At 38.2% G+C, this 25,660-nt stretch overlaps 1 protein-coding gene across 2 annotated transcripts in view; it reads left to right on the top strand.

The window, feature by feature from the left end:
* LOC144657120 (anoctamin-7-like) overlaps positions 1-25,660 on the top strand; it is a 53,023-nt gene that overhangs the window by 3,665 nt on the left and 23,698 nt on the right. The window contains exons 3-34 of one of the 2 annotated variants that reach the window (XM_078517421.1): positions 100-239; positions 1,068-1,175; positions 1,471-1,537; positions 1,628-1,770; positions 2,159-2,269; positions 3,525-3,603; positions 3,877-4,013; positions 4,578-4,712; positions 4,981-5,050; positions 5,364-5,476; positions 5,857-5,964; positions 6,175-6,311; positions 6,698-6,755; positions 6,865-6,919; positions 7,343-7,398; positions 7,698-7,772; positions 8,025-8,133; positions 8,713-8,806; positions 9,851-9,959; positions 11,406-11,466; positions 11,613-11,695; positions 11,964-12,101; positions 12,679-12,837; positions 13,343-13,379; positions 13,464-13,575; positions 13,826-13,880; positions 16,309-16,406; positions 16,796-16,920; positions 17,605-17,810; positions 18,634-18,773; positions 19,691-19,781; positions 20,780-21,676. In XM_078517421.1, the coding sequence (XP_078373547.1) occupies positions 100-239; positions 1,068-1,175; positions 1,471-1,537; positions 1,628-1,770; positions 2,159-2,269; positions 3,525-3,603; positions 3,877-4,013; positions 4,578-4,712; positions 4,981-5,050; positions 5,364-5,476; positions 5,857-5,964; positions 6,175-6,311; positions 6,698-6,755; positions 6,865-6,919; positions 7,343-7,398; positions 7,698-7,772; positions 8,025-8,133; positions 8,713-8,806; positions 9,851-9,959; positions 11,406-11,466; positions 11,613-11,695; positions 11,964-12,101; positions 12,679-12,837; positions 13,343-13,379; positions 13,464-13,575; positions 13,826-13,880; positions 16,309-16,406; positions 16,796-16,920; positions 17,605-17,810; positions 18,634-18,773; positions 19,691-19,781; positions 20,780-20,956 (3,386 nt within the window). In that variant the 3' untranslated portion in view covers positions 20,957-21,676. Of the gene's footprint in view, positions 1-99; positions 240-1,067; positions 1,176-1,470; positions 1,538-1,627; positions 1,771-2,158; positions 2,270-3,524; positions 3,604-3,876; positions 4,014-4,577; positions 4,713-4,980; positions 5,051-5,363; positions 5,477-5,856; positions 5,965-6,174; positions 6,312-6,697; positions 6,756-6,864; positions 6,920-7,342; positions 7,399-7,697; positions 7,773-8,024; positions 8,134-8,712; positions 8,807-9,850; positions 9,960-11,405; positions 11,467-11,612; positions 11,696-11,963; positions 12,102-12,678; positions 12,838-13,342; positions 13,380-13,463; positions 13,576-13,825; positions 13,881-16,308; positions 16,407-16,795; positions 16,921-17,604; positions 17,811-18,633; positions 18,774-19,690; positions 19,782-20,779; positions 21,677-25,660 lie in introns of those variants that run through there. The other variant, XM_078517420.1, reaches the window with a different exon arrangement.

Raw genomic sequence — 25,660 nt, 5'->3', positions numbered from 1 at the left:
ACTTAGTTAATATCATATTGTATATTATCGTATTGCATTCTTCGGCTGAATTAATCACTAATTAATTTGCTTTTCTGATTTGTGTTTCTCCGTACACAGGTGGTTATGGGTTCAATATCAAAGGAGGCCGGGACAAGCCTTTTAGAGAAGGAGACTCGTGTATCTACATTACCAGGCTTAGACCTGGTGCTGCCGCGGAGAAAGATGGCCGCTTGGCTCCTGGAGACAAAATTGTGGAGGTTTGTGGCTATGGCTTTTGCGCTGTTTGCTTAAATGACTCAGAGAAACGTTTCAGATAAAACAAATAAATTCAGAACTTTTTACTTTCCCTTTATAAGCCTTAGGGCCGGTTCAGACGCAATACTTTTCATGAGCCGAACTCAATTCGAATTTGGACCGACCCAAATTGACAAAAGTACGCCTCTTGATTCAGACGCAGTACCTTTTGGCCGTTCCGAGGCCGTTCCTAATACAGTTCCAATAAAACCAGTCAAAATACATTATAATAATTTATGAATTAGGATCGGCACATGAAAAGTACGGCGTCTGAATCAAAGTCGTTCCAAAGGCGTTCCACAGGCGAAATTCTCGGCCAAGCTAGGCGGGAAGAACGGGTGAGCCGTTCCAAATTCAAATAGCCGTTCTAATTTGATTCAGACGCCGATTTTTTTGATGTACTTAATTCAAGGAATTAGGTTCGGCTCATGAAAAGATCGGCGTCTGAACCGGGCCTAAGCCACCCTGAAACAAATAAAAAACAAACTTGAAAAGGGACGTCTTTGAAGAACAAACTCTTTAGTGCAAAACTTTGAAGTTCAAAGATTAAAAATCCTGACTAATGGGAGTCGTGCTTGGCACTTTCAATATCATGTACCTGCAATGCGATTTTCTAATCGAGTAATAATAATTAAAAATCATAGAAAAAAGAGTCATGATCAAGAATATCGACCCAGAAAGAGCAATAGAATACTTTAAGATAAACGGCTAGGCCATAACAAGTGATAATGGTTAAGTAATCCCGTCTTAAAGTCTGAGTCAGTCATAATATTTTCTTTTCATTTCAATAGATTAATGGTACTGATGTCCGTAACGTTGCACATTCTGAAGCTCTGGATCTGGTGCGAAAAACAAAAGGAGGAAAACTGACCTTAGTGGTGCAGAAAAGAGCTGTAAAGGTACACAGAACTAACTTTTAAATTTTTTTTAACAAATCATGTCACGATAATAAAATCTAGTTTTTGTTACGTACACAATTACTTCAAATCGAGGGACCCCATAAAAAGTAATTTACTTAGGATGGCAAACATAAGAGTCATTACCAAAAAAGACTGTTCGGGTTTCTAACGGTAACAATTACTCACAGCCCAAGTTTCTACTCTCGGCATCCTCGTGCAGATAGTTAGTATCCCTGATCAAATATTTTGGTGATAAACGTTACGTAAAGTTGAAATTCTGTGATTTTCTTTGCAGATTAATGAAGATGATGATGACGATGGACAGGGCGTGATGAGAATTGACTTACAGCGAGAAAAGAAAGGTAAATGACAACCAACTCTTCCACAAGAACTATTCCAGAATTACTTTTTGGCCAATGGTTAACATTTCTTTGTTTATTTTCCTATTACAGGGAGAGGCCTGGGTTTTAACATCCGGGGAGGTAAAGATAGCCCGTATGTCCCTGAGGATCCAAGCATCTTCGTCACTCGAATCAATGGAGAAGGCGCGGCTGCTCGGGATGGGAGACTTGGTGTCGGCGATAAACTACTCGAGGTAATAATACAGTTATAACCTGTTATTGAATGAATAAATGCTAGGCGTGCTAGAATTATGAGACGTGCAAAGCCTCATCCAAGAGGTTTTTTAAAAATGGGGAAAAAGGCGGAAGCTCCATACAATCAAATACAATGAAAAAACTACCCCTTAAATTAATTGGAAACCGCGCCTATGATTTTTATCGTTTATGAGAACATCTAAAGATCTCTACAATTTTCAAACTTAAAAAAAATGATTAAAAATTGTTTTAAAAAGCAGGTAAAGCGTTATCTAAGAATGATTACAAAATTTTCATAAAGAAAAGAGCGCTTTGAACTTGTGGGCAAACTGACAAGTAAACGAAAACTTTAATAAATGACATTATTTTTTGCTTTTTATCCAACAGATCAACAATGTCAATGTGGAGAACTCCACAATGGACCGCGCTATTGATCTCATTCAGTCCAAGAAAAAACTCATACTGCTCGTGGAGAAAAAGGCACTCCAAAATGTTGTGGTATGTTGTTCAATTCGCCTTTTCATTGTGCATTACCTATGTAAAAGGTAAAGGCAAAGTCTGTGTCCGAGCCCAAGTGGCCCATACAGCCGGAGCTTATCTCGGTTTCCGTAGCATTAAGCGACTAGGAGTATTGCTACTCCCCCTGGATGGGATGCTAGTCCATCGCAGGGTTACCCCCCAGCAGTAAGTTCGCTGGTATCCATTTATACACCTGGGTGGAGAGAGGCACTGTGAGAGTAAAGTGTCTTGCCCAAGAACACAACGCAGCGCCCCGGCGCCCCAGGTCTCGAACCCGGGCTGTTCGACTCGGAGTCGAGCGCGCTTACCATTAGGCCACCGCGCCTCCCACGCATAACCTATGTACCACTGTAAAAACAGACAGCCGCTGGCCGCCTTACTGTAAATGAACCAACACTGAAGAAAACCCTACTTTGTTGTAACGTCTTGTTAGAGACGTTGTAATGATACATGCGAAATGTTTTCTTCCTGTTTTTGACCAGACGCATGGAAGAAATTGGGCGTCTTCACTTCACTCATAGTGTGTAAACAATTTGCAAGAGGGTTGGGAATAAGGCCAAGACTTCTTTCGAACGTTTGCTACAACATTAGCATAAAAGTCACAAGAGGCAGAAGACAAATACGAAAACTCGCGAGAACAGTACTAGCTAATGACTCAATTGAAATGAGTTCCAAGAATAATACAGACGTTGAATACATGTAAATTAAAGTTAACAAAATAACACTCCATTCAACTTGTTTCACCTTTGTTTAACACCCTTCCAAGAACGCCATGCTTTCCTTATCGCCTCCAACCGGGACAAACTTTGAAAGAAAGTTTACAGCATAGTTAATAGAGGGGAAATTGTTAGGAAGCCCGGCAAACATCAAAGGAGCAAACAAAGAGGCCTTGATTTATGTTGGAAGGTCCACGACCCTGCACATCTTTTGTTTTGCGCTCATACACTATGCATGAATTACGTAATCCCAATGTTTCTATTGATTAGTTGCATGAACATACGTAACCACCAATTGTATTTTCTCAGGTTTTGTGCAGGGTCAACCCCCAAAATAGCGAACAAAAACATACAACAAAGAACTTTGCCAGGCTTCCTAACCATTTCCCTCTCTTAACTATGTTTTATACAGTGACGATTTTAAGTTTGAAATGGCCCTACGACAAGTACGATACATTTTCTAGTTTTTCTTATAAGTGTATGTGCATCTCACTGTTAATTTTTATATTTCTTTACAGAAAACCGTACGTGAAGGAGCAGTGGATAGTGTTAGAGGAAGCGAGGCAGCCATTGAGTTGTACAAAGACCCTGAATATGGTACTGCACGATGCTAATCGTTTGTTTGGACTTCTCTTCTTTTTTTTCCTTTTTCGCCTATTTCGATTAGCTCGTTTAGCCGACATTCTACGAGCTGAGAACAGTCTTGAAAAAAAAAGGAACTTTTCCGAGTATTTGCAAACACGCGCGGTTTTCCGAAGTGAAACGGTTTTGTTCAATAACATGACTGACGATGGCGTGACGTGACTTGGCGTGACGCAGCATGACAACTATTGTAAATAACCTTTGTTGTAACTTTATTTCCCGCCTCAGGTCTTGGATTCAATATCAGAGGAGGCAGTGATGCTAATTACCTGCGCGGTCATCCGGGAATCTTTGTGACGTCAATCAAACCAGGAGGGTCCGCTGATCGTGACAGTCGGCTCAAAATAGGAGACAGACTGCTTGAGGTAATGCAACTAGGTTTTCTCCCGGTAAAGATAATTTTTACGATACCCTGTTGTAAACAAACCCAAAACTATTTATCTGTTCCTTCTTTTTCTTTGAAAAGGAAAAATAGTGATTACGTTCACAGAAATTGCCCTGTATACATAACGACACTCGTAACAAATGCAAGCAGACATGTTCTAAGAGTACTCCGACTTCTCCCAGCTGATCTGTATTATAAGAAATATATTGAGTTTTCAAGAGAGAACGTGCCGTTGAACTAGGGGCTAAAAGCCTTAAGAACAATCTTATCGTCTTTTCTTTTAAATGTCTCTCGCAAAAGTACTTGCATAGATGCACCGAAGCCTTGGGAAGAACTATGTTAAAAGTTTGATCAATGCGCGCGCGAATTGGGAAGGAAAGAATAACAAAGCTTCTCTCGTGTGATTAACTATCCGATATTGGTCAGTTTTTTTCAGCCCACCTTTAATTTTGTGGTTACCATCCCCATACCCCTTGAAGCAATCGTGCAGTAGTATAGAAGTCACACAAGGCCGTTTTTAAAACCAAGCGTTTTCTTTCTTCAGATTAACGGTGTTGACGTTCGTTCGGTTCCTCAAGATGCTGCAGTTCAACTTGTTCAACGCTCCGTCGACAAAGTGACGCTATTGGTAGAGAAGGACGCGGAGCAACAATTTAAAAACTCTGAGTTTTATAGCTTGGTAAGAGACAGTGGAATAATCTTCAGCGTTCGCAACTTTTAGGGAGAGGATATTTAGTAGCAGTAAGCCTTTATTTCAATAGGGGTAACTTCATCAGCTTTTACAATAAAAACTGTTATCAATGGGCCCTTCCTTGTCACATCAGCGTTGTGCCTCGCCCCTTGCTGTCACGTTTTTCTGATTGAGTGATGCCGTTTTCCCTCGTCACGTAACATTTGGTGGAAAATATTAATGAAAACGTCAAGTTAATTGTTTATTTATATTTCAGAGTGATTTTGATGAGATCGACATGAGTGGAGAAGCTGGCTGCTTCTTTAGAGATCAAAAAAGAAGAATCGGTGAGTGCTTGCATTGAAAATGAGTTTATTTCATAAATTTTCTTGGTAGAGTTGAAAAATTAGCTCAGTTAAAAGAAAACTTAGCTGTTTGGAGTGGTTTCCGACCACTGGACAATCGTAAGTTCAGATAATGGATCTCACATAAGAAAAACTATCTGTAATCTTAAGTATAACAACAGAATAAGTATGTTTAATAAGTGAAAGATGATAGCTATGCAGCTCGGTAAATAAATGAGAAAAAAGACATGTAACGCGAACCAATTGTCTGATACGTTTTTCTTATGGGTTGCCGCATTGTGTCTTTTCTTGTCAGATTTTGTTTTGGTTTACGAAGAGATTGACGCTGAGCCGCCATCAAAAGAAACCTTACGATTCAGAAAAAAATACATGAAAAACCTACAGAAATCTCAGCTGGAGTTTGAAGAGGTATGGTTGTTTTCTTGTTTGATGTTTTTCTAGATAACTCCCCGAGCTTAGCGCTTCAGAATCACTGAGAAGATAACAAGATTTACCAAATTGTCATGTTCGTAGCTCAGTGTAGTGAGAACTTAACAAGCTGTCAAGCCGGGCTCCAAAGGATAACGGGGGCGAGGGGGGCATATTACAGTCTTGCTTTGGTTGCTTTGGAATGTTACAGTTTCCAAGTTCTATTTTTTCCGCCATTTTGCTAGCTTATTCGACATGTTCAAGAGGTATTCGTGTAGTATATAAAATTTTACAGCCAGCAGCCACCTGGTCTGCCCCCACCCCACCTCCTCCCATCCTAGCATTTATAACTGCTGACTAAACCTTTTATTGTCTCGAAGGAAAAATCTGCTACAAAGAAAGGTCAACTTCACTTTATCAAAGTTCACGTTCCCTGGGAAGTAATGTTGTTCTACGCTGAGGAATTGAATTTTAAAGGACCTCTAAAGGTAAAAAGCACTGAAATAATTAACGAGAATAAGTAGTCATTGCTTTTTCAAATTAAAAAAACAGTTTATCACTAAGGGCGTTGCTGTAAGTTTTGTTCTAAAGCTGCTCATACGTAGCGCAAATTCTTCAGTTGCAAGTTCTGTGATAATTTTTCATGGTTACTATTAATATTAAAAGCAACTGATTTTGTTGCTTTATATTATTTAAAGGCAAGAGAAGAAGAGAAGATCAACTGGTCGGACAGAATATTGAAGAAATTCCATTTGCCAAACATATTCAAGGATGATGTGCCAGACCCGCCACCAGACTACTTCACTGCCACGTTCCAGGCCAACAAGTTACACAAGTAATAAAACAACTTAATCTACTTGTATACTGAAAAAATATCACATATGGTTACAAGTAGTTGCTATGGCATGGTGGAAAGACAATCAAGGGACATAACGTACCATAATGTACGGCTCAGTCAGTGACTTGTTTAGATATTCCTTGTCCGCTATTTCCGTCATTTGTTAGACTGAACTAACAACTGATAAAGTCAGCGCGTCGACGCGCGCAGGCCCCCGAGTTTGTCTACCTTTGAGGTAGCTAATTGTATTGACATGGTAAATTTCATTTCGTATATTCCATTTTCCACATTTAAAAAAAAAGAGAAAAAAAAAAAAGAAAAAAAAAAAACACGGAGTGAACTTCTCCTTTAAGGAAAAATTATTTTTTTTAATTTCCATTCAGATTTGTTGGCAGTGATAACCCAGAAACATACTTCAAAGACACAGAGAGAACAAGAGTGGTGAGCTGAATTTATATAAGAAAAATCACATACTTTTAGATGACTAGTTCTTTAAACGCACTATTTTCTTCTCGAAAAAACACTGAGATGTTAATTTTTTTTTCTATAGGCAAATGAGATCCTTGAAACTGCAGTCTATGGAAGCCGCAACAAGGGTGAAATAGGTAACTGTCTAACAAAGATCTTGATTTATTACAATGGTTACTACAAACTTGGACCTGTTGTCTTATATCTTCGAAAAGCTAAAACCAACCACTCACAGAGCCAATCACTACAAATATCAATAATAAAGACCGGACTCGAGGAGGGGCGGAAATCGAGCCTACCAATCAAAGCTCAAGGCAGAAACATACACATAGAGCCAAGTAGCGCGGGAAACTATGTTTAAGGAAACGGTAATAAGTTTGGGGTTTGCATCTGATTGGTCAACGAGACAATGTCTTCGCGTTGATTGGCTGGTGTCAGTGCACGTTGCAGGAGCTCGGTAAATCAACTGGATTTTTTCTGTAAACTCACTGAAGTTACAGGGAAGGTTCACATTCTCTTGTTACAAGATAATAAATAATTTTCGTTTTTATTACGTTCAGGCATCAGTCGACTGGTGGAAGAAGGAGTGTACGCTGCTGCGTATCCTCTTCATGTGGTGAGTTGCTGCAGTCAACCTTCACGTGCTAATTCACAAACAAGGTTTTTTAAAAAATTGAATGCAAGGAGTTAACTTTTAAAATTTCGATAGACAATCAGACAAAGCTGGCCGTTACAAACGTACTTCGCTTCACAATTTTTTCTGACCTCATTAAAAGTTCAACTTTCCTGGCTAATCATCCTGATTCTAGCTCACTTGATTGATTTACTAGACCAATCACTTGTCTGTGCCATCTTTTCGTCACTGCATTGATTCTGGTCATAGCTCACTGTTTTTTTATATTTTATCAACGTTAGGGTCCTGCAGATCTGCCTTCGGATTGGAATAAAACTCCACACGGGCCAGATGAGATACATCTCAACCAAAGACAGGTTAGGGATAACAAAACACGGTCTTTCTTGGAAATAACGTATGCTGTATAACAAGTACAACATTTTTCAGTCTTTGACTCACCATTCACATCTTCAACTCCCTTCCACTGATAATAGTATTTCTGTAGACAGGCCAAGCATTATAAAGCAAACTTAGTTTAAATGCGTTTGAGGAAAGGAATTTAAAAATTTAAGATAACACAATTCTGGGTTTAAAAAGACGTAAAATGTCATTTGTGTGTTCAATAACAGGTGCTGAAAGAGTACTGGGCTCGATGGGGGAAATGGCTCAAATACCAACCACTTGATCACGTGAGAGAGTACTTCGGAGAGAAGATTGGGATCTATTTCGGATGGCTCGGTAAGTTTAACATTCCGACCTCTGATATATTCCGAGCATTTCCAGCACTGAAGTTAATCCATATTCCTTTCAATTTGCGAGGAAAAAAAGTTCAGTTTAAGAGTGACGCAGTAAGTTATCTCTTAACACCTCCATGGGCCATGATGGGTGGCGAGGTGGCCTAATTGTTAGAGCGTTGAACTCAGGATCAAGCGGTCATGGGGCTAGCCCTAGCTGGGGTCATTACGTTGTGTTCTTGGGCAAGATACTTAACTCTCATAGTGACTCTCTCCACCTAGGTGTCGAAATGGGTACCGGCGAATTTAGTGCTGGGGGTAGCCCTGCGATGGACTAGGATCCTATCTAGGGAGGAGTAGAAATACTCCTAGTCGCTTAATGCTACGGAAAGCGGGATATGCTCCGGCCTCTAGACCCGAACGCAGACTTTACCTTTTACCTTGCGGCACTGGGAGAAGGGAGCACCGAATGTTGTTACACGATAAGACATCAGATCTTCTGACTGTTTCCCAGTCATTGTTGTTGGTATATATACGTCAGATGAGTTGAGTTAATGCGTTTGTTTGTCTCTGTTTTCAACAGGTCAATACACTGCGTGGCTAATAATGCCGTCAATCATTGGACTGTTTGTTTTCCTTTACGGTTACATGACTATAGACAGTGCTGAGAACACAGCGTAAGTATGAAAACAGCGCATCTCAATAGCAGTTATTATAACCACTTGAAAAGGTAACTTGTGTGTAGCCATATCAATATACCAAGCTCCGAGAATTAACGTTAGGCGGTGGTACATCGGTGCAACGTAACCTCTTTATTCAGTGATTAAATACTAAAGAGTTTTTAGGTCCAAGTGACAGTGGTTTCAGAGGATGGAAGCTTGCGGTATAAGCCTCCAGTTAAACATGCTTTATAGTTTTAAGCTGTCTGTTTCTTGACGTTAGGGCTATTTGACCTTATTTAACTTTTGTGTGGTTTTGTCTTTGCTGTTAATAGTAAAAGTAAGTTTTTTTAAAAGTTTTTATGTTAATGCATTTTTAAGACGGCGATTTGGCAAGAACTCAGTTTTGAGCGTGGCAGCTAGGAAGCGTGGCAGCTAATTTTCTGTCGTCTCTCAGAAAAAGATTAGACACTTAATTAAGCGCTATTGTAATGATTTAAATATCAAACTAGTTTTTTCTTCTTTTAAGATCGGTAATCTTTTTGGGATGAAAGACCCTATCCCCGGCGGTCTCCGTTCGCGTGTGGTTTATAAGTTTGCATGTGCGGGCTGTAATGCCTGTTATGTCGGCGAAACCACCCGACATTTTGCCACACGCGTGCGTGAGCACTTAGCCAGTGATAAGGCCTCTCACATTTTCAAACACCTTTAGAATTCTGAACGTTGTCGCTCCTTGTGTTCAATAGATTGCTTTCATATTTTAGATCACGCCTCTACCAGCTTTCAACTTAAGATAAAGGAGGCTGACCATATTCAAAAGGAACTACCTTGCCTCAATCAGCAATTACACCATGTAAATCTAAAATTATCCTTCTAATTCACACATTTTCACGTTCTGTTGTTACTACTTGTCTTAATTAGCATTTTTTGTCTACTTATTATTCAACTCTCGTTGCTTTGTAAACCATTCAACTGAAGATGACAGATGCTCTGTAGAAACACGTCTTTCAAACTTAAAAAAATTGTCGTTTTTCTTAATTTTTTTTTTTTTTCATTTTACAGGTTGGAAATCTGTAACAGTCCAAACTGGACGTTCGTCATGTGTCCGCTTTGTGAGGAAGAATTGGGCTGCAAACCATGGGATCTAAAAACAAGCTGCGGGCGAGCAAGGGTGAGTCTTGTCTGTATACATTGTTCTGTGCAGCCTGTTGTGTTTGGTTTAAAGGAGTAATGTTCAGTGTTCTTGGTGTCTTTTCCGTGTACTTGATTTCGCTGAGGCATAAACACTTTTTTGTCGGACCAAATTGAGGTACACGACCATAGTCACAAGGTACAATCATTGACAAAAGTGTTGACCCATTGTCAATTTACGCCCTTTTTTACGACTGAATTTATTCAGGAGTATTATGGGTAGCCATGGTTGGTCGGTTTTCGGTTGGTCCATCATCTGTAAACTTCTCATTGCAACTCCGCTGACCAGCAGATATACTTGTAGAAATAGTGTGGCAAGGCGGCCGTATGAAAGCGGCCGTATAAAGGCGGTCTTTTAAATTTAAAGGGGTTTACAAGAAAAACCAGAAGCAAAGAAACAAAATATGGCTGACAATTACGTGAAGAATTAAGTAATCGACCGCCGAAAAGTGAACATTGAGAGCCAGTAATCTGCATTAATCGATCGATGACTTTCGTGTCTATCTTTCGAGCTAGCGTAGTACATGTAGGAGCATTCGAAAACTAAATCGGGTTTCACCTAAGCTTCATAAGCGATGGATCTATCTAGAAACCAGAGCGTTGGCTAAAATCGAGTGCGTGGCTGCTTGTTCCCAAGAAAAGGAAAAGCTTTTCAGATGAAACCGGCACAATATTACATTTGTACCTGAATCAGTCTATTATGTTTTTTACAGCGTTATTACTTAACAGCCTACATGTAAATTATTCTGCAATGCATACCTACGGAGCGATATAATAAACAAATCATTTTAGTGCTATGGGTCAAAAAAATAAAAAAAAAAAGGAAAAAAGAAAATAACTCTCTTCTCTGGGACTCGAACTCGCGACCTTTTGATCTGCAGTCAGTTGCCTACTCGACTGTGCTACTTAGATGTACTTAGTCACGTGAGACGAAAATATCTTATATAAGTGTAATCGACATTCCGCCGTTATCTGTTATCATGTGCATCAAATGAATGTTTGAATCACCTTGCTGCTCATAAATTTTCAAGGAATGAAAAGTAAACTTTTAAACTTAGCAAAAAATTCAGTCGTGGCTCGAAGAGCTCTTTGATTATTGTTATATGGACCAATTTCATCCTTTTGCATGCCCCACCTTTCCAACCCCCCTCCCCCCAATCAATGTTGTAGTTTGTTTCTAGGAGTCCTTTGCTACCATTTTACAACATTGGATGGGGGGGGGGGGGGAGGGGGATATTTTAGCAGACAGTCATGAAATTTAAAAACTAGTGGTAAATTTGTCATAAAAACCGCAGAGCGAAGTCAATGTGTCAACTACTTTTGTCAAAGATTGTAGTTGAATGAAAGCTTATCAACTCGCTAGTGTTCTGTGCTAAATGTTCTTCGTTGGCTGGCCACTAATCTTTTTTTAATCTTTATTTTTAAGATGTCTTACCTCTTTGACAACCCAGCCACAGTTGCCTATGCTGTTTTTGTGTCGTTCTGGGGTAAGTTTAGTTTAAAACTGGTAGATAAGTTATTTTGTATACTTAATGATAACCTAAATTTAAATCTTCCAGCAGCACTTTGCGAAAAGGAGGGCAATTTCTTTTGTCTTTTAATTTTTACGCTCTGAATCTGTTCATTTTTACAGCCGTGTTTTTTCTGGAGTACTGGAAACGGAAAGAAATCACTCTGGCTTACCAATGGGATGTGCTGGGCTTTGAGGAGGAAGAGGTACGTCATATAAAACTAAATGAGTTATACTTTTTTATCGGAAACGAAATTAACATTGTAACATTAGAGGCTATCGACAATGCTTTATGGCATGCAGTTATGCATACGTAAATTCGCGCAAACATTTTTTAATTTGAGAGTGAAGAAAGAGTAGAAATTTCCGTGGAATATATGTGTAATCAAAACAGCAGCTCTAAGGGCTCTTTATGTTTATTTTGCAGTTCTTTACCTCAATTTCACCTTTTCGGGCTGTTTTGTTTCCTTTCAGGAAAGACCCCGACCAACTTTCGCAGCACTAGCCCCTGCTGTGGAGAGAAATCCTGTAACGGGACTTTTGGAGCCGCATTTTCCCGAGGAAAAGCGATTCCCCAGGATCGTTTCAGGAATTGCCATTGTTATATGCATGGTAAGAATAGCTATATAATATCAAATACCCCTGGTAAACTTGGTCGTGTTTAAATTTATTTAGTGGTATTTTATGCATTAAATAAAGATTTTGAAATAGCAGCTTCTGATGCCTTCGGATAAACTGAACGAAAATAAAAAAACGATTTACTGCTGCCTTGTAAAACTTAGGTCATCTTCACCTTAATTCACGCCCTTACGGGTTGTTTTCATTTGTCTGGTACTGAATAACACTCAGTATCTTGGACTTTTTATAGTCTGAGTACGTTTTCAATTCTCAAAAATTTTCCCTTCTGTGAACTCTCGAATTTTTCCCTTTCATGAGAGATTCAAGTTTGGGGATCTGGCTTTATAATTCTGTACTGGTGAAAAAGGTCTGGAGATATCCATTTTAAAAGTGTCTCTGATTGGCTATTTCTTTTTGCGCGCGAAAAGCCGAAAAAAAAATCAGTTGCAGATAACTCAGTCTGTAGAGCATAAAATTTTTTGGGTCAAGTCTGAAAACAGATAGCAGGCTCTATAAAATCTTTTTAGCCAAAGCTTGAAATGTTAAACAACAAATGATTGTGTTCCCGTAGGTATCTCTTGTTGTGCTGTTCATGGTGGGAGTGATTGTATACAAGCTGCTGGTGATTCACCCACTGTACAAAAACCCTGACTTTCAACAGTATGCCGCCACTATTGTGTCTGTGACAGGCTCAATGATGAATCTGATAATTATTATGATTCTTAGCAAGGTAAGACAGAAAAAAATACATATTGCCTTAATTATGGAATGTTGTCTTGATTTACATTCAAGTTTATAGGAAAGCTCCGCCACGATCGCGAGTTCCCAGCTCCCAACCCTTCTATGTACATTTTTTAGAATGTTACCCTTTCAAATACCTTCATAGAAAATGGAACCCCTTCGCAAACAAACAAAAGGATAACTGCATCTCTTAGCTTCATTTTACGTTGATTAACCTCTTAAAACACTTAGATGAATGGACCGTTCGGTGCGTTTGTTCAGAAAACTTTGAAGAGCATTTTTAAATACCTAAATGACAGTTTTCCCTACCCTTTTCTACCCAACTCGTGAAATACCTACCCTTCTATATACCTAAAGCCTGAAAAAGGAACCTCTTACGGGCGGAGCTACCCCGTATAGTTAACCATTTTGGATGTGAACGGAAATTTCAGTTGCAAACGAACAAAATCAAAACTTCAACTAAAAATAAACTGAACTCTTTTTCTTTCATCAAGGTATATGAAAAGCTGGCATATGTACTCAACCATTGGGGTAGGTTCTTTATATTTTTCATTTTTTCTTCAGCTCATAATTCCTATCACTAATGTAATTTCAATTATTTTTCTTTCACTTCAGAAATGCATCGAACGCAAACAGAATACGAAGACAACTTAACATTCAAAGTGTTCGTGTTCCAGTTCATGAATTTCTTTTCTTCAATCTTCTACATCGCTTTCTTCAAGGGAAAGTAAGTTGCTAGCTAACTGCCATTGCTTCGGTTACAAAAAAATAATAAATATAAAATGATGTAGAATCTTTCCTATGGACAAAGTTCAGAACTTTCTTCTATCACTGAGCAACCTTTTTTTAACACTCGTGAAGCGTTTCGCTGTTAACGCCAATCTGAATTTGTCGATGCCAAATACACCATTGTTTCGGGAAATAATCATGGGTACTATTTTCGCTTATCTGTTGTGCTGATGTCTTTCTTTACATAGACTTGTTGGGTACCCAGGAAATTACACGAAGATCTTCGGTCTCAGAGCAGAGCAAGTAAGTTCTTATCATGGAAACAATCCTTAAAATAAAATTAAAAAACTTTATAAATAAACGTGAAATTAACTTCGTTTCAAACTTCATATAAAATATCCAACGTTGCTTTTTTAACGTTTTATCACTATAGATTCAAAGCAAAATATGTGGTTTAATGAAGAGATGATTATCACGTGGTGTTGATTATTCGGCAGATAGTCAATTGGGGGCGGGGCCCTAGTTTCATTGAGTTCTTTTTCGAGTACACTCTTTATATTTTATAAGAATCTAGTTTTTATACCTAATCGTACCTTTTAGGTACGCTTCGGCGGCATATCAGGCGAGTTTGGTCGAGCCATGGCTCGTATTTTGGCGAGACGTAGTCGAGCCAAAATACCCATGGCGAGACCAAACGAGCCTGATATGCCGCCGAAGCGTACCTTAAAGGTACGATTAGGAATTTACCGTACCCAAATTTAGAATTTAGCGAAAAATTTTGGAATTCCGACTCTATTGTTTCAGTCTGAATGTTTCAGTACTCGTCGGCAAACATTGGCGAGCGCGCTCAAATTTTGTTTTGGCGGGAAAGTTATAACTTCTTTTACGACCGGTAAACACTAGCTTATCTTAAATTTCGAGGTTCTGTTTCATTTATAAAACCTCTTTTCAGTTCATCCTACGGTGACACTACTTTACTTGAAAGTGTCCATGATATGGTGGCATATCAGGTCAGTGACTTGATATCGTAGGATATCAGGACAGTAGATCGCGCTTCTGATTGGCTACTTGCGAATTTGGGTACGGTAAATAAGAATATCGAGGCTGAAATTTGCAAATTTTTAAGAATAAACCAGAGGCTGAGATTTTGAAAAGAATATAGTTTTTAGTTTAAAAAAACGCTGTGGCTATATGCCCGGCAGCCGGGCACGGTCTAAAATAGACTAAATGCCCGGCAGCCAAAATTTTTTACAGAATTTCCACTGAAAGATTCTTTTAGACTTCGTGAGAGTATTAGATGTGTTTTTAGAAATGTCGAGCGATTCCAAAAACCATGTTGATTTTCTATTTGACGAAATATCTGAACTTGGGCATACTGTAAAATCGCTGTGTTCTCGACACTTGAAAAACATTTTTGGCTCAGCCCGGCATTAAGAAATACTCTCCAAATTCCCGCAGAAAGCCTCATTCAAACCTAATGAGAGTATTCGATGTTTGTTAAGAAATGCCAAGCGATTGTAAAAATTATTTTGGTTTTGTAGTGAACGATTTTTCTGAGCATGTACATACCATGAAATCGCTTGTTTCTCCACACTTAGAAGATTTGTGATCAGACTGCCGGGCACGGTCTCAAATGCGCTAAATGCCCGGCAGTCAGAAATGTCACCACCAAACTATCAGATGTCGGTTAAGAAGTGCTAAGCGATCCTGAAAAGTTTTAAAGATCTCAAATCTAAAAGATGGTTTACGCTGAAACGAAATTTAGTAGACATAGTAGATTTCGAAGCTGAGTTCGTGACACCATGAGAACTTCCGGTTCAAGCGATTTCATGGTATGTACAAGCTCGTAAAAATTCGTTCACTACAAAACCAAAATAATTTTTGCAATCGCTTGGCATTTCTTAACAAACATCGAATACCCTCATTATGTTTAAACCAGACTTTCTGCGGGAATTTGGTGAGTATTTCTGAATGCCGGGCTGAGCAAAAAGATTTTTTAAGTGTCGAGAACACAGCGATTTTACGGTATGCCCAAGTTCAGATATTTCGTCAAATAGAAAACCAACATGGTTTTTGGAATCGCTCAACATTTCTAAAAACACATCTAATACTCTCAAGAAGTTTAAAAGAATCTTTCAGTGGAAATTCTGTAAATTTTTTTGACTGCCGGGCATTTAGTCTATTTAAGACTGTGCCCGGCTGCCGGGCATATAGCCACAAAAAAAATCAGGTATTTTCATTTCCGTCACTTTATCTCTGTGAGGAATGCTTTGTTTAAAGCCAAAACGGCCAGGCTGCAACGAAAAGCAATGGTACATGTGCACAGTGTAACACGATACAGATCTGGACACCAAACACTTGTAATCGATTACCCAATACTTGCTAAAACGGAAATCAAACGGTATTTTCTAAGAATGTTCATAAGAATATTTTCAGCCTAAAATCGGCAGAAAAATAAGAATATTCAGAAAAAAGAGTGTACATGGGACTTGGGGTCTCTGAATGCATTGCCGCCTGCAATTTATTCTTTCTTCTACTCTCGTTTTTCAACTATATTTCATAGTCTGTGCAACAAATTTCGTGTTTCAGTACTTTCAGTCGTCAGGTAACAAAAGCACAGGCCTGCGAGGAGTTACGTATGACAGCTAAACATAAATGTAAAGATATAAGGCATCACATTGAGTAACTACATTGCTAGATCAGTTCTAACACGTTGACATTGTGTTTGCAGTGCAGTCCCGGTGGATGTCTTATGGAGTTGGCTCAACAGCTGGCGGTTATCATGATTGGTAAACAAGTCATCGGCAATGTACAAGAAGTCCTTGTCCCGTAAGTTCTTAAAAATTGAATTTCATCCCTTCCTTGTTGCTCAGTTATAACCTGACAATGAAAATCTCTTTTCGGTCGGACTGATCCCGCGGGTTTTCCTTAAAGGTTGCTACGCACAATAGGCGATATGACTGACGCAACAACTTTCAGAGAACACGTGACAGCTCAGGATTTATTTTGATTGGCTAATACGAATTGGAAATCCTTTAAATTGTTCTTCAAAGATCTGACAAAAATGGCAAAGTTTTGTTCCTCCGACTAGTCAAAACGTGACCAGACATGCGAGAACGAGCCATTTGCGGCTTTAATGGCAAGTACTCGTCGAATGTGAGCGTTCCTTGTTTATGTTTTTACATTATTAACTTCTGTTTTGTTGATTTTCTGCTTAGTGAGCTCAAAAAGTACATGAAGAAGAGAAAACAGGGAGTGACAGGCAATGATGTCAAGCCGCGCTGGGAGTTGGATTTTGAATTACTGGAAAACGAAGGCTTATTTGGAGAGTACCTGGAAATGGGTAAGCTGGCCTACTATCAATATTCAAATTCACCTTACTGGTCCGTGTGCATCTTAGTTGCAGTAGGTTAGGAGAATTTAACAATCTATCTTTGGACACCAGTTCATTTTACTCCCTCACCTGTAACCCTTTTCTTACTTGATACACGAATTGAAATAATGTGTTGCTTACTGTTAGGGCTAAAAAGGAAACACCTCTATAGTTAGTTGATTTTATAATTAATTTATAATTTATAATAATATGAAAAAGTGGTCTGGCATACAAAGCAGCCTCCTGATTAGTTCCCTGGGCTTTGGACCATTGAGGAATTAATTTTGCCCTTTTTTCCAACATTGTTTACAATATAACTATTTTCTGCATAATGAAAACCTTTCTCCGGTCACATTCTACTTTGTTAATTCCATGGAATTGAAATGTCTTTAAAAATACATACATTTGCCTTCTATCTTTTTTTTCCACGCATCCTCACTGATTACTTACCGGGGTAAGTTTGTCACATTTGAACATAGCTATATGGCCTCAGAGGTCCGACTGATTATCTCTACCTAGCTTAACGTATATCATTTCTTCAATTATTATTATACATCAACTCAATATCAACTCTCATTTATAGGAATACAAAACCATTTTTAAATATTATCGTATTAAGAAAATCTCATACGTAAACTTTGCCTTGATCCACAGTGATCCAGTTCGGTTTCATCACAATCTTCGTGGCTGCATTTCCTTTGGCTCCGTTCTTCGCACTCGCCAACAACATCTTTGAGATCCGAATTGACTCAGACAAGATGGTGTGTGATCTTCGACGGCCTGTAGCACACCGGGCTCAAGATATTGGAATATGGTTCAGTATTTTAGCAGCTGTGGCGAAAATCGCTGTCATCAGTAATGTGAGTAGTGATTAATTGTTGAAATGTGGCACCCATCTGAACTGAAATAAAATGCTCAACAAAATGTCCAGTTTTAAATTTCTTAACCGCAGGTTTGTTAACCCGAGGATAAAATGGTGTTGTTCAAAGCACGTTTAGCGGGCCGGTTAGTTAACCCCGGGTTACGCGCGCTAACCCGCGGATAGCATCCCATAATATTATTTGTTTGTCTGTTTTATTTCGAGGCAGCGGTAAAAATAGCTTCCGCGACACCGATACCTGCACGCAAGGCGAGAAAACAAGGCTTTAGCGCGACCCAAATAGCCGTTTTAACGGACAAAGTAGAGGAGAACTTGATCATTTTACAGAATAAACTGACAAACAGCGTGACAAACGAAAACAGAACGACGATGACAAGAATTTACCGTGGCGATAAAAAGCCGTCGGCGTGGAAATGTGGACTTACACGAAGTTCGCGAAAAGTTGAAAAATTTAAACTTCGCGGCAAAGAAAGACTTCCCAGACATGTTGCATCGGCTGCATGATTGCGTCGAGTGTTGCCGTTTTGTTTGACTTTCACTATTGAATTTTACTATTTAATCCGAGGTTAACGATTTAACCCACCAAGCTAGGTGGGTTAAATTTAACCCGCTGTTTACCCCGAGGTTAGCGTTAACTTACCTTCGAACAACAGAACTAACATGGGGATAAAATTTAACCGGAGGTTAAGTCGATTTAACCCGAGGTTAGGAGATAACCCTCTTTTGAACAACCGGGCCCAGACCTGGAACAATGCTTAGCGAAAACTGAGAGCAATTAAAATTGACTGTTTACATTTCCACAGGCTTTCCTTATAGCTTTTACCTCACAGTTCTTGCCTAAGTTGTTATACCAAGGATACATATCTCCTGATGGAACCCTTAAAGGCTACACGAACTACAGTCTTGCCTGGGCCCCTGTAAATGCTACGTCAGAACCCTGCAGGTATGTGCACGACTGATGTTCTTTAACTTGTGTGACATTAGTTTATAGTTGGCATAATATACAATTATTCCACGAGCGCGCGTTGGATATGAGATGTAACGCGCGCAGCGTGGAGTCGGCTATCTCATATCCAACAAGCGCAAGTAGAATAACTGTTTTATTAAAAACACCCAAAGAATTGCAATATTCGAGCTCCTGACTGTCACCTACATTCTCTACACCTACATTCTGTACCGTATTTGTGGTCCATGGTATATGAGCTCATATACCATGGACTGTAAACCAATCAGAACTCAGGATTTGCAATATATCGTGGCTACTTTTTTATTCAGTTTGCGTCAACTTCACTACGTTTTACTTTTTTGTCAAAGATTTTGACTTCACAAAAACAGCACAAAGAGTGGGCAGGCGAAAGTGAAAGCAGCTAATTAACTGAATTGAATTATTAATGTTCATAACGAAAATCATTGAATAAAATAAAAGAATAAAATTTGCTCATTACTGTCGAAAAGAAGGTTTTTCTCAAGTTACAAAGTACAACTCTGAAACGAGTGTAGTACACGTACCTTCATAAATATGGTCGTACTTATACGGTGAGAATATTTATACAGGAAGTTGTCCGAAACATCTTCCTGGATACGTCTGCATCGATCCTTGACAATGCATTGGTTGTAAGGAAAAAATTCGGTTGATCGGTCTTGGAAAATTTAGGATTCAAATGAACGAGTGGCTTCATTATAGTAGACTTATTGTCGCTCTATGAGTTTGACTTATAGGCAAGTCTATCTGATCATTAAGTTACGTGTAATTAAATTCAGCCCACCGTAATGGCCAACACTAAAATATTAATCAGTTGATGGGTAATAAATATTAGATCTTGTCGCATTACTCTAAAATGCTTTTTTTTTAACCCACAGATATATAGAATTTCGCTACCCAGATGGTAGTCCTAGTAAATTTTACTGGCATTTAGTGACGCTAAAACTGGCATTTGTTATTCTATTTGAGGTGAGTTTTTGACTTTATGCATTTTTCTTGAGGTATCAATCTCAGCTAAAGCAAAGGTTGCTATCGGAAAACAAATTTGGAAAGCATGACCATGCAAGCTAATCGGCTGGAAAAAGGTTTCAGAGGTGGGAATGTAAGAAAAACAAGCAACGCGCTGGAACATCCAAAGCAAAGCGACTTCAATCAGTCATGTTTGACTTTTCTTCGTTTTGAACCATGTGACAGTCAGCTGGAAAGGACCCATTTGCGCAATTGCACTCGGAATGTTTTCCGTTCTAAGCAACACTTTGCATTTTCTTTTCTTTTTTTTACATTTACATTTTACATAACTTTAAAACAAGATTTTGCCGGTTTGTACTAAGGAGTTCCTGGTTACGATCAGACGAATTCCGCTCAGGGTTCGAGCAATAAGTGCAAAATTACAAGTGCAAATTAATTACCAAAAATCTACTCATAGCACAGTAACATTTTGCATACTGTTTGAAACATCTTACTGTAAGTTATTTCTCAAATTGACCCCGCTATTAAATTCTAAACCATTCCTTAGAAATTTAGTGCTCAAACCTCGTAAGAAAAGCTTAAAACGCTGTTTTTTGTTTTGTTTTGAACTGTCGTGAAACGTCCACTTTAAATAAAATATGGAGAACTTCAAATTCGTTTTTCTCTCGCGCGGTTAGCTTGAGGGCTAAAATTTCGATAGCTTCTTCTTAAATGTAAAGGTCATTAAACTGTGCCCATGCTTGAGGTCTTATTGGTAACTTTTTTTTTGCCTCTATTGCTCGAATATTCAGCGGAAACCGTCTTTTTTGACAACCCCAAACCTGTCGTGAGAAAACTTGTGCATGACGTTTTAGCTAACAATTATTTCTTTCAATCCCCTACTTGTCAATGATAATTTTCTATATTCCTATCACCTGTCTGTTTACCAATGCACTTATATTGTAAGAAGAAATTCGATGTTCATTTTTTTTTTTTTTCATTTTTTCCCCTTTCGACAGCATTTTATCTTCTCGATATCGTCACTTATTGACATGTTGGTGCCTGACATACCGGCAGGCCTGGACGAGAATATCAAGAGAGAGGCATACCAAGCTAAACAGATCATGTCTGACCATCATGGGCTGATGGGAGGAATGCCAGACTCTGATGACTTCATGTTAGAACTTGAAACATGACAATAACAAAGAGGTTTTCTTAATTAAGCTCGAGTTAAGGAAGAGTGGTCAAATACAAAGTTCAATATTTGGCCAGTGATTGCCAATGGAGGGCCTGAGGGAAGAGACAGATGAACTGAATAATTTTAGAAAATATATGAAATTACAACGCGTTGGTTCATAGGGACATCACTCATAGAAATTCTTAATGGCATGTGAGATGCACGAACTACGCGACTTATATGCATGTGAACAACGAAATATAGATAGGGTATGGATACACCGATTGAACCGATGCAAGATGTCGGATAAAAGATAAGCGGCAAGATGAACACTGAATTCTTCGCAATCGAGGACTCCTTATAGGCACGGATTGCATGTTACCACAGTGACTTAGAATGAGACCTTTGGTTGTAAAAAATTGAACAAAATTATTGGCTTGGTTAATCCAGGTTAATCTTCTAGCTTTAAACAACGGCCAATTCTCAAGTTCAAAACCACAAATAGCGTTTATAATTTCGTATTGAAGTTAGAATCTTATTTATACGCCACTGCGATAACCAAGGTCAAAAAATAATCCTGAATCGTCCGAAGATGTTTGCGAGGACAAAAAAAAAATATTTTGACAATTGTAAATACAGTACACTGAGAATGTATTAAAGTTTCAAACGACGTTTAAAGTGCTTACACTAAAATCACGAATTTACAATTTTGACGGTAAGCAAATAAAATGTGCAAAGATGCAACGGCTTTACGTTTTTTTCTTGTGTGTACTTTGTATGTAGATGTTTTCCGCCCGTTGCTTTTTGCTAATCATTTATAGCAAGGTGTTCTTCGATGCTTTGAGCGTCGAATTAAATATTAAGGCGGCTGGGAAGAGCAAAGTAAATAGTGAAACCTTGCCGTCGAAAACGAGATAAAAATATATACTTGATCGGCGATAATTGCACAAAATTAAAGTTACGTGAAACACGGCAACAACCTTAGAATTACGGGGAATTTGTTTGGGTTATGTTTGTTCAACAAAATTATTGAATATTCAATTAAACGAAATACGGGCTTTCACCTTCGTTCGGTCTAATTTCGCTTTTTGAATAAATTATCGCTCACAATAAATTGGAAAACAAGTTGCCGAATTTTGCGCTCGATCACACACACTAGAATGCTTCATCGACGCGTAATGAAACAGAACGAAGTTATCAGGATAGAAAAGAATTTAGTTTCTGCATGATATTTTTTAATAGAGAAACAGAATAATTATTTGTGTTGGTTGATGTGAAAGTTGCTCGGGGCAGCTGTCAGAGGCACACTGTTGAAGCAGGTATTTTCTGTTCGCTGATTGGTCCACAGCGTGCGCGGGGGCTTCTATTTTGATTCCTTGTGAATTTCTCTCGAACTGATTTGAATTTCTCGCTCGCGGTGATCTTTAATATCCTGATCTTATGCGACGAAAAAATCCTCCGTTCTGGCGAACAGTTCGGTATAATTTCAAGAATTCTGGCTTGTGATGTCTTGATGGAGGATTTTCAATCGCTAGCGAAGTCTTGATCTGTGAAATTTGGCAAAACAGCTTCGACGAGCCATGCCTTGGTCGTACAACAAGATGGATGACACGGACCCTTTGGCCGCAAACGAATCTCTGGTATTTACAATTCGTTGTTTTATATGTAAACGTGTAGTTTAAATTTAAGCTTAATTTCTTCTTTCTCGTTGCAATCACGTCGTTCTTCATACGTGCTTTTGCAATCGGATTCTAACTCAAGTAACCGTAGTCGCCCAATTGACATAACCACATTCGTTTTGCATCCAGCGCATTTATTTATTAAAATCCGGCCGAGAATTTTTGTCGAATTTTAGGCAGGCAAAAATATTCCAAACGATCGTTTATTTTTTGGGATGTAAGAGGGAAGGTAAAGAAAATTAACCGTGAATTAAAAGTCTTCATTGAAGACAGGTTGTACGATTGAAGACGTGCGGGTTTCAACTTTCATGTGAATTTCAATATTCGCTGGTGTTATCATTCTCACTCCCCGTCTGGCGAACTAAGATATAATTAAATCAACATCCACTCAAAAACGCTGTAAAACTTTCGTCCTTTTATTTAGCCATCATGATTTCGAGTCGATCAAAGATCGATCGAAAGCAACAGCGAGAGTTAAGGTTATTAAAAATGAATGAAACCGGGCGTTTGGCTCAATTGATCACAAGGGGATTTCAAATTTCGGTGACTATTTTTCTCGTTTTTGGCTGCCATCGAATATTGGGCGATCAAATCTTTGGCCGTTTGTGTATTATTATTTTATACATATGGGAATGTTTCTGACTTTCAGTTACAATGCGCTAGTTTGAAAACATGTTTATATGAAATATAAATACAATGCGGAAAAAACGGACAGCGCAACTTTAAGGCCGGGCCATTTAAAAGGAAGAAAAACTTAAAATTAATTTGTCAGTGTTCCGTTTACGCGCAAGTAATAACCGAATTGTATTTAGGCATAAAGTTGCGCGGATCTTTAAACTGGTTGATGTGCATTCGAACTAATGGAATAATTGTTTGATTTGAACTGAAATTCAGTGATTTTTCCCGCGTGTTTTTCATGCTCGAGAAGTTTCATTTTCCGACTCCCGAGGGTAATTTAATCACAAATTAGCACGTTGCCAGGGAGGCCTCGCTAAAAAGAAAACCTTTTTCACTCTGGCTCATTGCACCTCCATGGAGACAAAAGTACTTCATAAGCACGAGATCAAACAGCAAGAAGTTTCTGTGATTAATTACACCCAACATGAAAAGTTCTTCTTTATTCTAGGTCTTGGAAACAGAAAACGGAAAAATGTAATTTAAATGCCACTTGTGTTTCTTTATACGCTTCGCTGCTACAATTGTTTACTCAGTTCTTTAAAGAAAGGGTGACAATTTGCATATCTGTGGCGCTTTTTGCAGTATATTCTTTAAAAACAACCAAGGTTTTGTTTACTTTGTATTGTTTTTTGTTTATAATGGATATGACAGAGTTTGCATCATATGCTGTCGTATATATGCGACAATGGAAACTCGGTCGCATATTAGAAATGAAGAGATAGATGCACGCCTTGTTTCTAAAGAAATGTTCCCTTTTCCGATTTCTTCAAAGTCACATCATTTATTTTTCAAACTAAATAATATTGATTATCACGAGGGATTAAGGCAGGACTTTAAATGTATTTGTGAAAGCCAGGCAACGGGAAAAGAATTGCAATTACTATCACGGCATGAAGCAGACGAAAACAATTAGCAACAATATATCTTCCTATCAAATTTTCCTACTGAACGTCTTCATGGTCGACTACAGAAACTAAAAATAAGCGAGTTAAGGTCCAGAAATGGCTTAAAAAGTTATGAACAAAAATTATTTTCGTGGACTGTTGTGCAATGTTTTTTCTAGGTTAATAATTTAAGCATTAAAAATGCATACTTCAGTCTATGCATATTTTAGAACTTGACTTATGAGTTACACCAATAAAACTCCTCTGGTTTAAGAATTTTTCACTGCTACCCATGTTGCCATTAAGGTAGCTGCCACCTGCTAAATAATACAATAAAAGAAAAATTACCCAAGAGAGTTTATGTTTTTTCTTTCAAAATTTTAATGAAAGCTTGCAGTATGTCTCCACCCTGTATTAACCATAGTAAACATTACAAATGACTTAATTCCTCAATTAGTTAAACATAGTTATTTGCTTATATTATTACAATTTAGACATTTCACAGAATACTGGCAGTACCTTACTTCTGTCTGATCATGGCAAACACAGAGTTTTGAAAAAGTTATGAAATAAAAAATAAAATAAAATAAAAAGCATACAGTACTTCAACTAGGCTAAGCATATACACTTCCATAAAATATCTGGATTACAAATTTACAGAAAAACAATATTTTAAACTGGTCAACACCCGCTCTACAATATCACAATAAACAAATTAAAATCTTTTAGACAGAATTGTATCCGACAAGAAAAGTTTCATTTTTTTGCAAACTCAAATTATGTGTTTCAGAAAATAACCATACCCACCCCACAGAAGGTCATTGGGAATTCCAAGGGGGGGGAGGGGGGGGGCTCACAAGCCAAAATCCTAAGTAAACTGGAATTTCCAGAGGAGTGGGGGTTCAAGCCATAAAGCCTACTGTGGCATGGGGGCGGTATGGATATTTTCTGGAACAACACATTCTTTATGGATCACTAGTATTAACTGGTTATAAAATTGTCATCAGAAGATATTAAATAAATTTGAAAGGTTTGGGGGTCCAAAAACAATTTTTAAACATAACATTAATTACTAAAAATATAATGCATCAATATTGTTTTAGCACTCAGTACTGTGAGTTTCTAGTTTCTATAGTAGCTATTCTCTAAATCTGTAAATTTATATAACAATCAGAAAAGCTAGTCAGTTTACAAGTGTAATTTAGTGAAAACTATTTTAATATTTTGATCTAATTGTCGTCACTTGGCATCTCTAATTCATTGGTTTGGAACATTCTTTTTTAAAATTTTGATTAAAAAAGGAAAACTTCAGCCAATTTTAAAGGCAGGGCCATTGCCACTTTCCACATTCAATAAATAATTAAAAAAATACTATATAAAATTATATTGATATTCATTTCATGCCTATTATAGGGAGGACTGCAGAAAATAAATATAATTTCTTAATGACAGCTATCTTTTTTTGTTTACATATTTATAAAC

This window comes from Oculina patagonica, chromosome 6, assembly GCF_052425735.1.
Source record: "Oculina patagonica isolate OP01 chromosome 6, crgOcupat, whole genome shotgun sequence".
Taxonomy (NCBI): domain Eukaryota; kingdom Metazoa; phylum Cnidaria; class Anthozoa; order Scleractinia; family Oculinidae; genus Oculina; species Oculina patagonica.
This window is presented reverse-complemented; position numbering and strand designations above follow the sequence as displayed.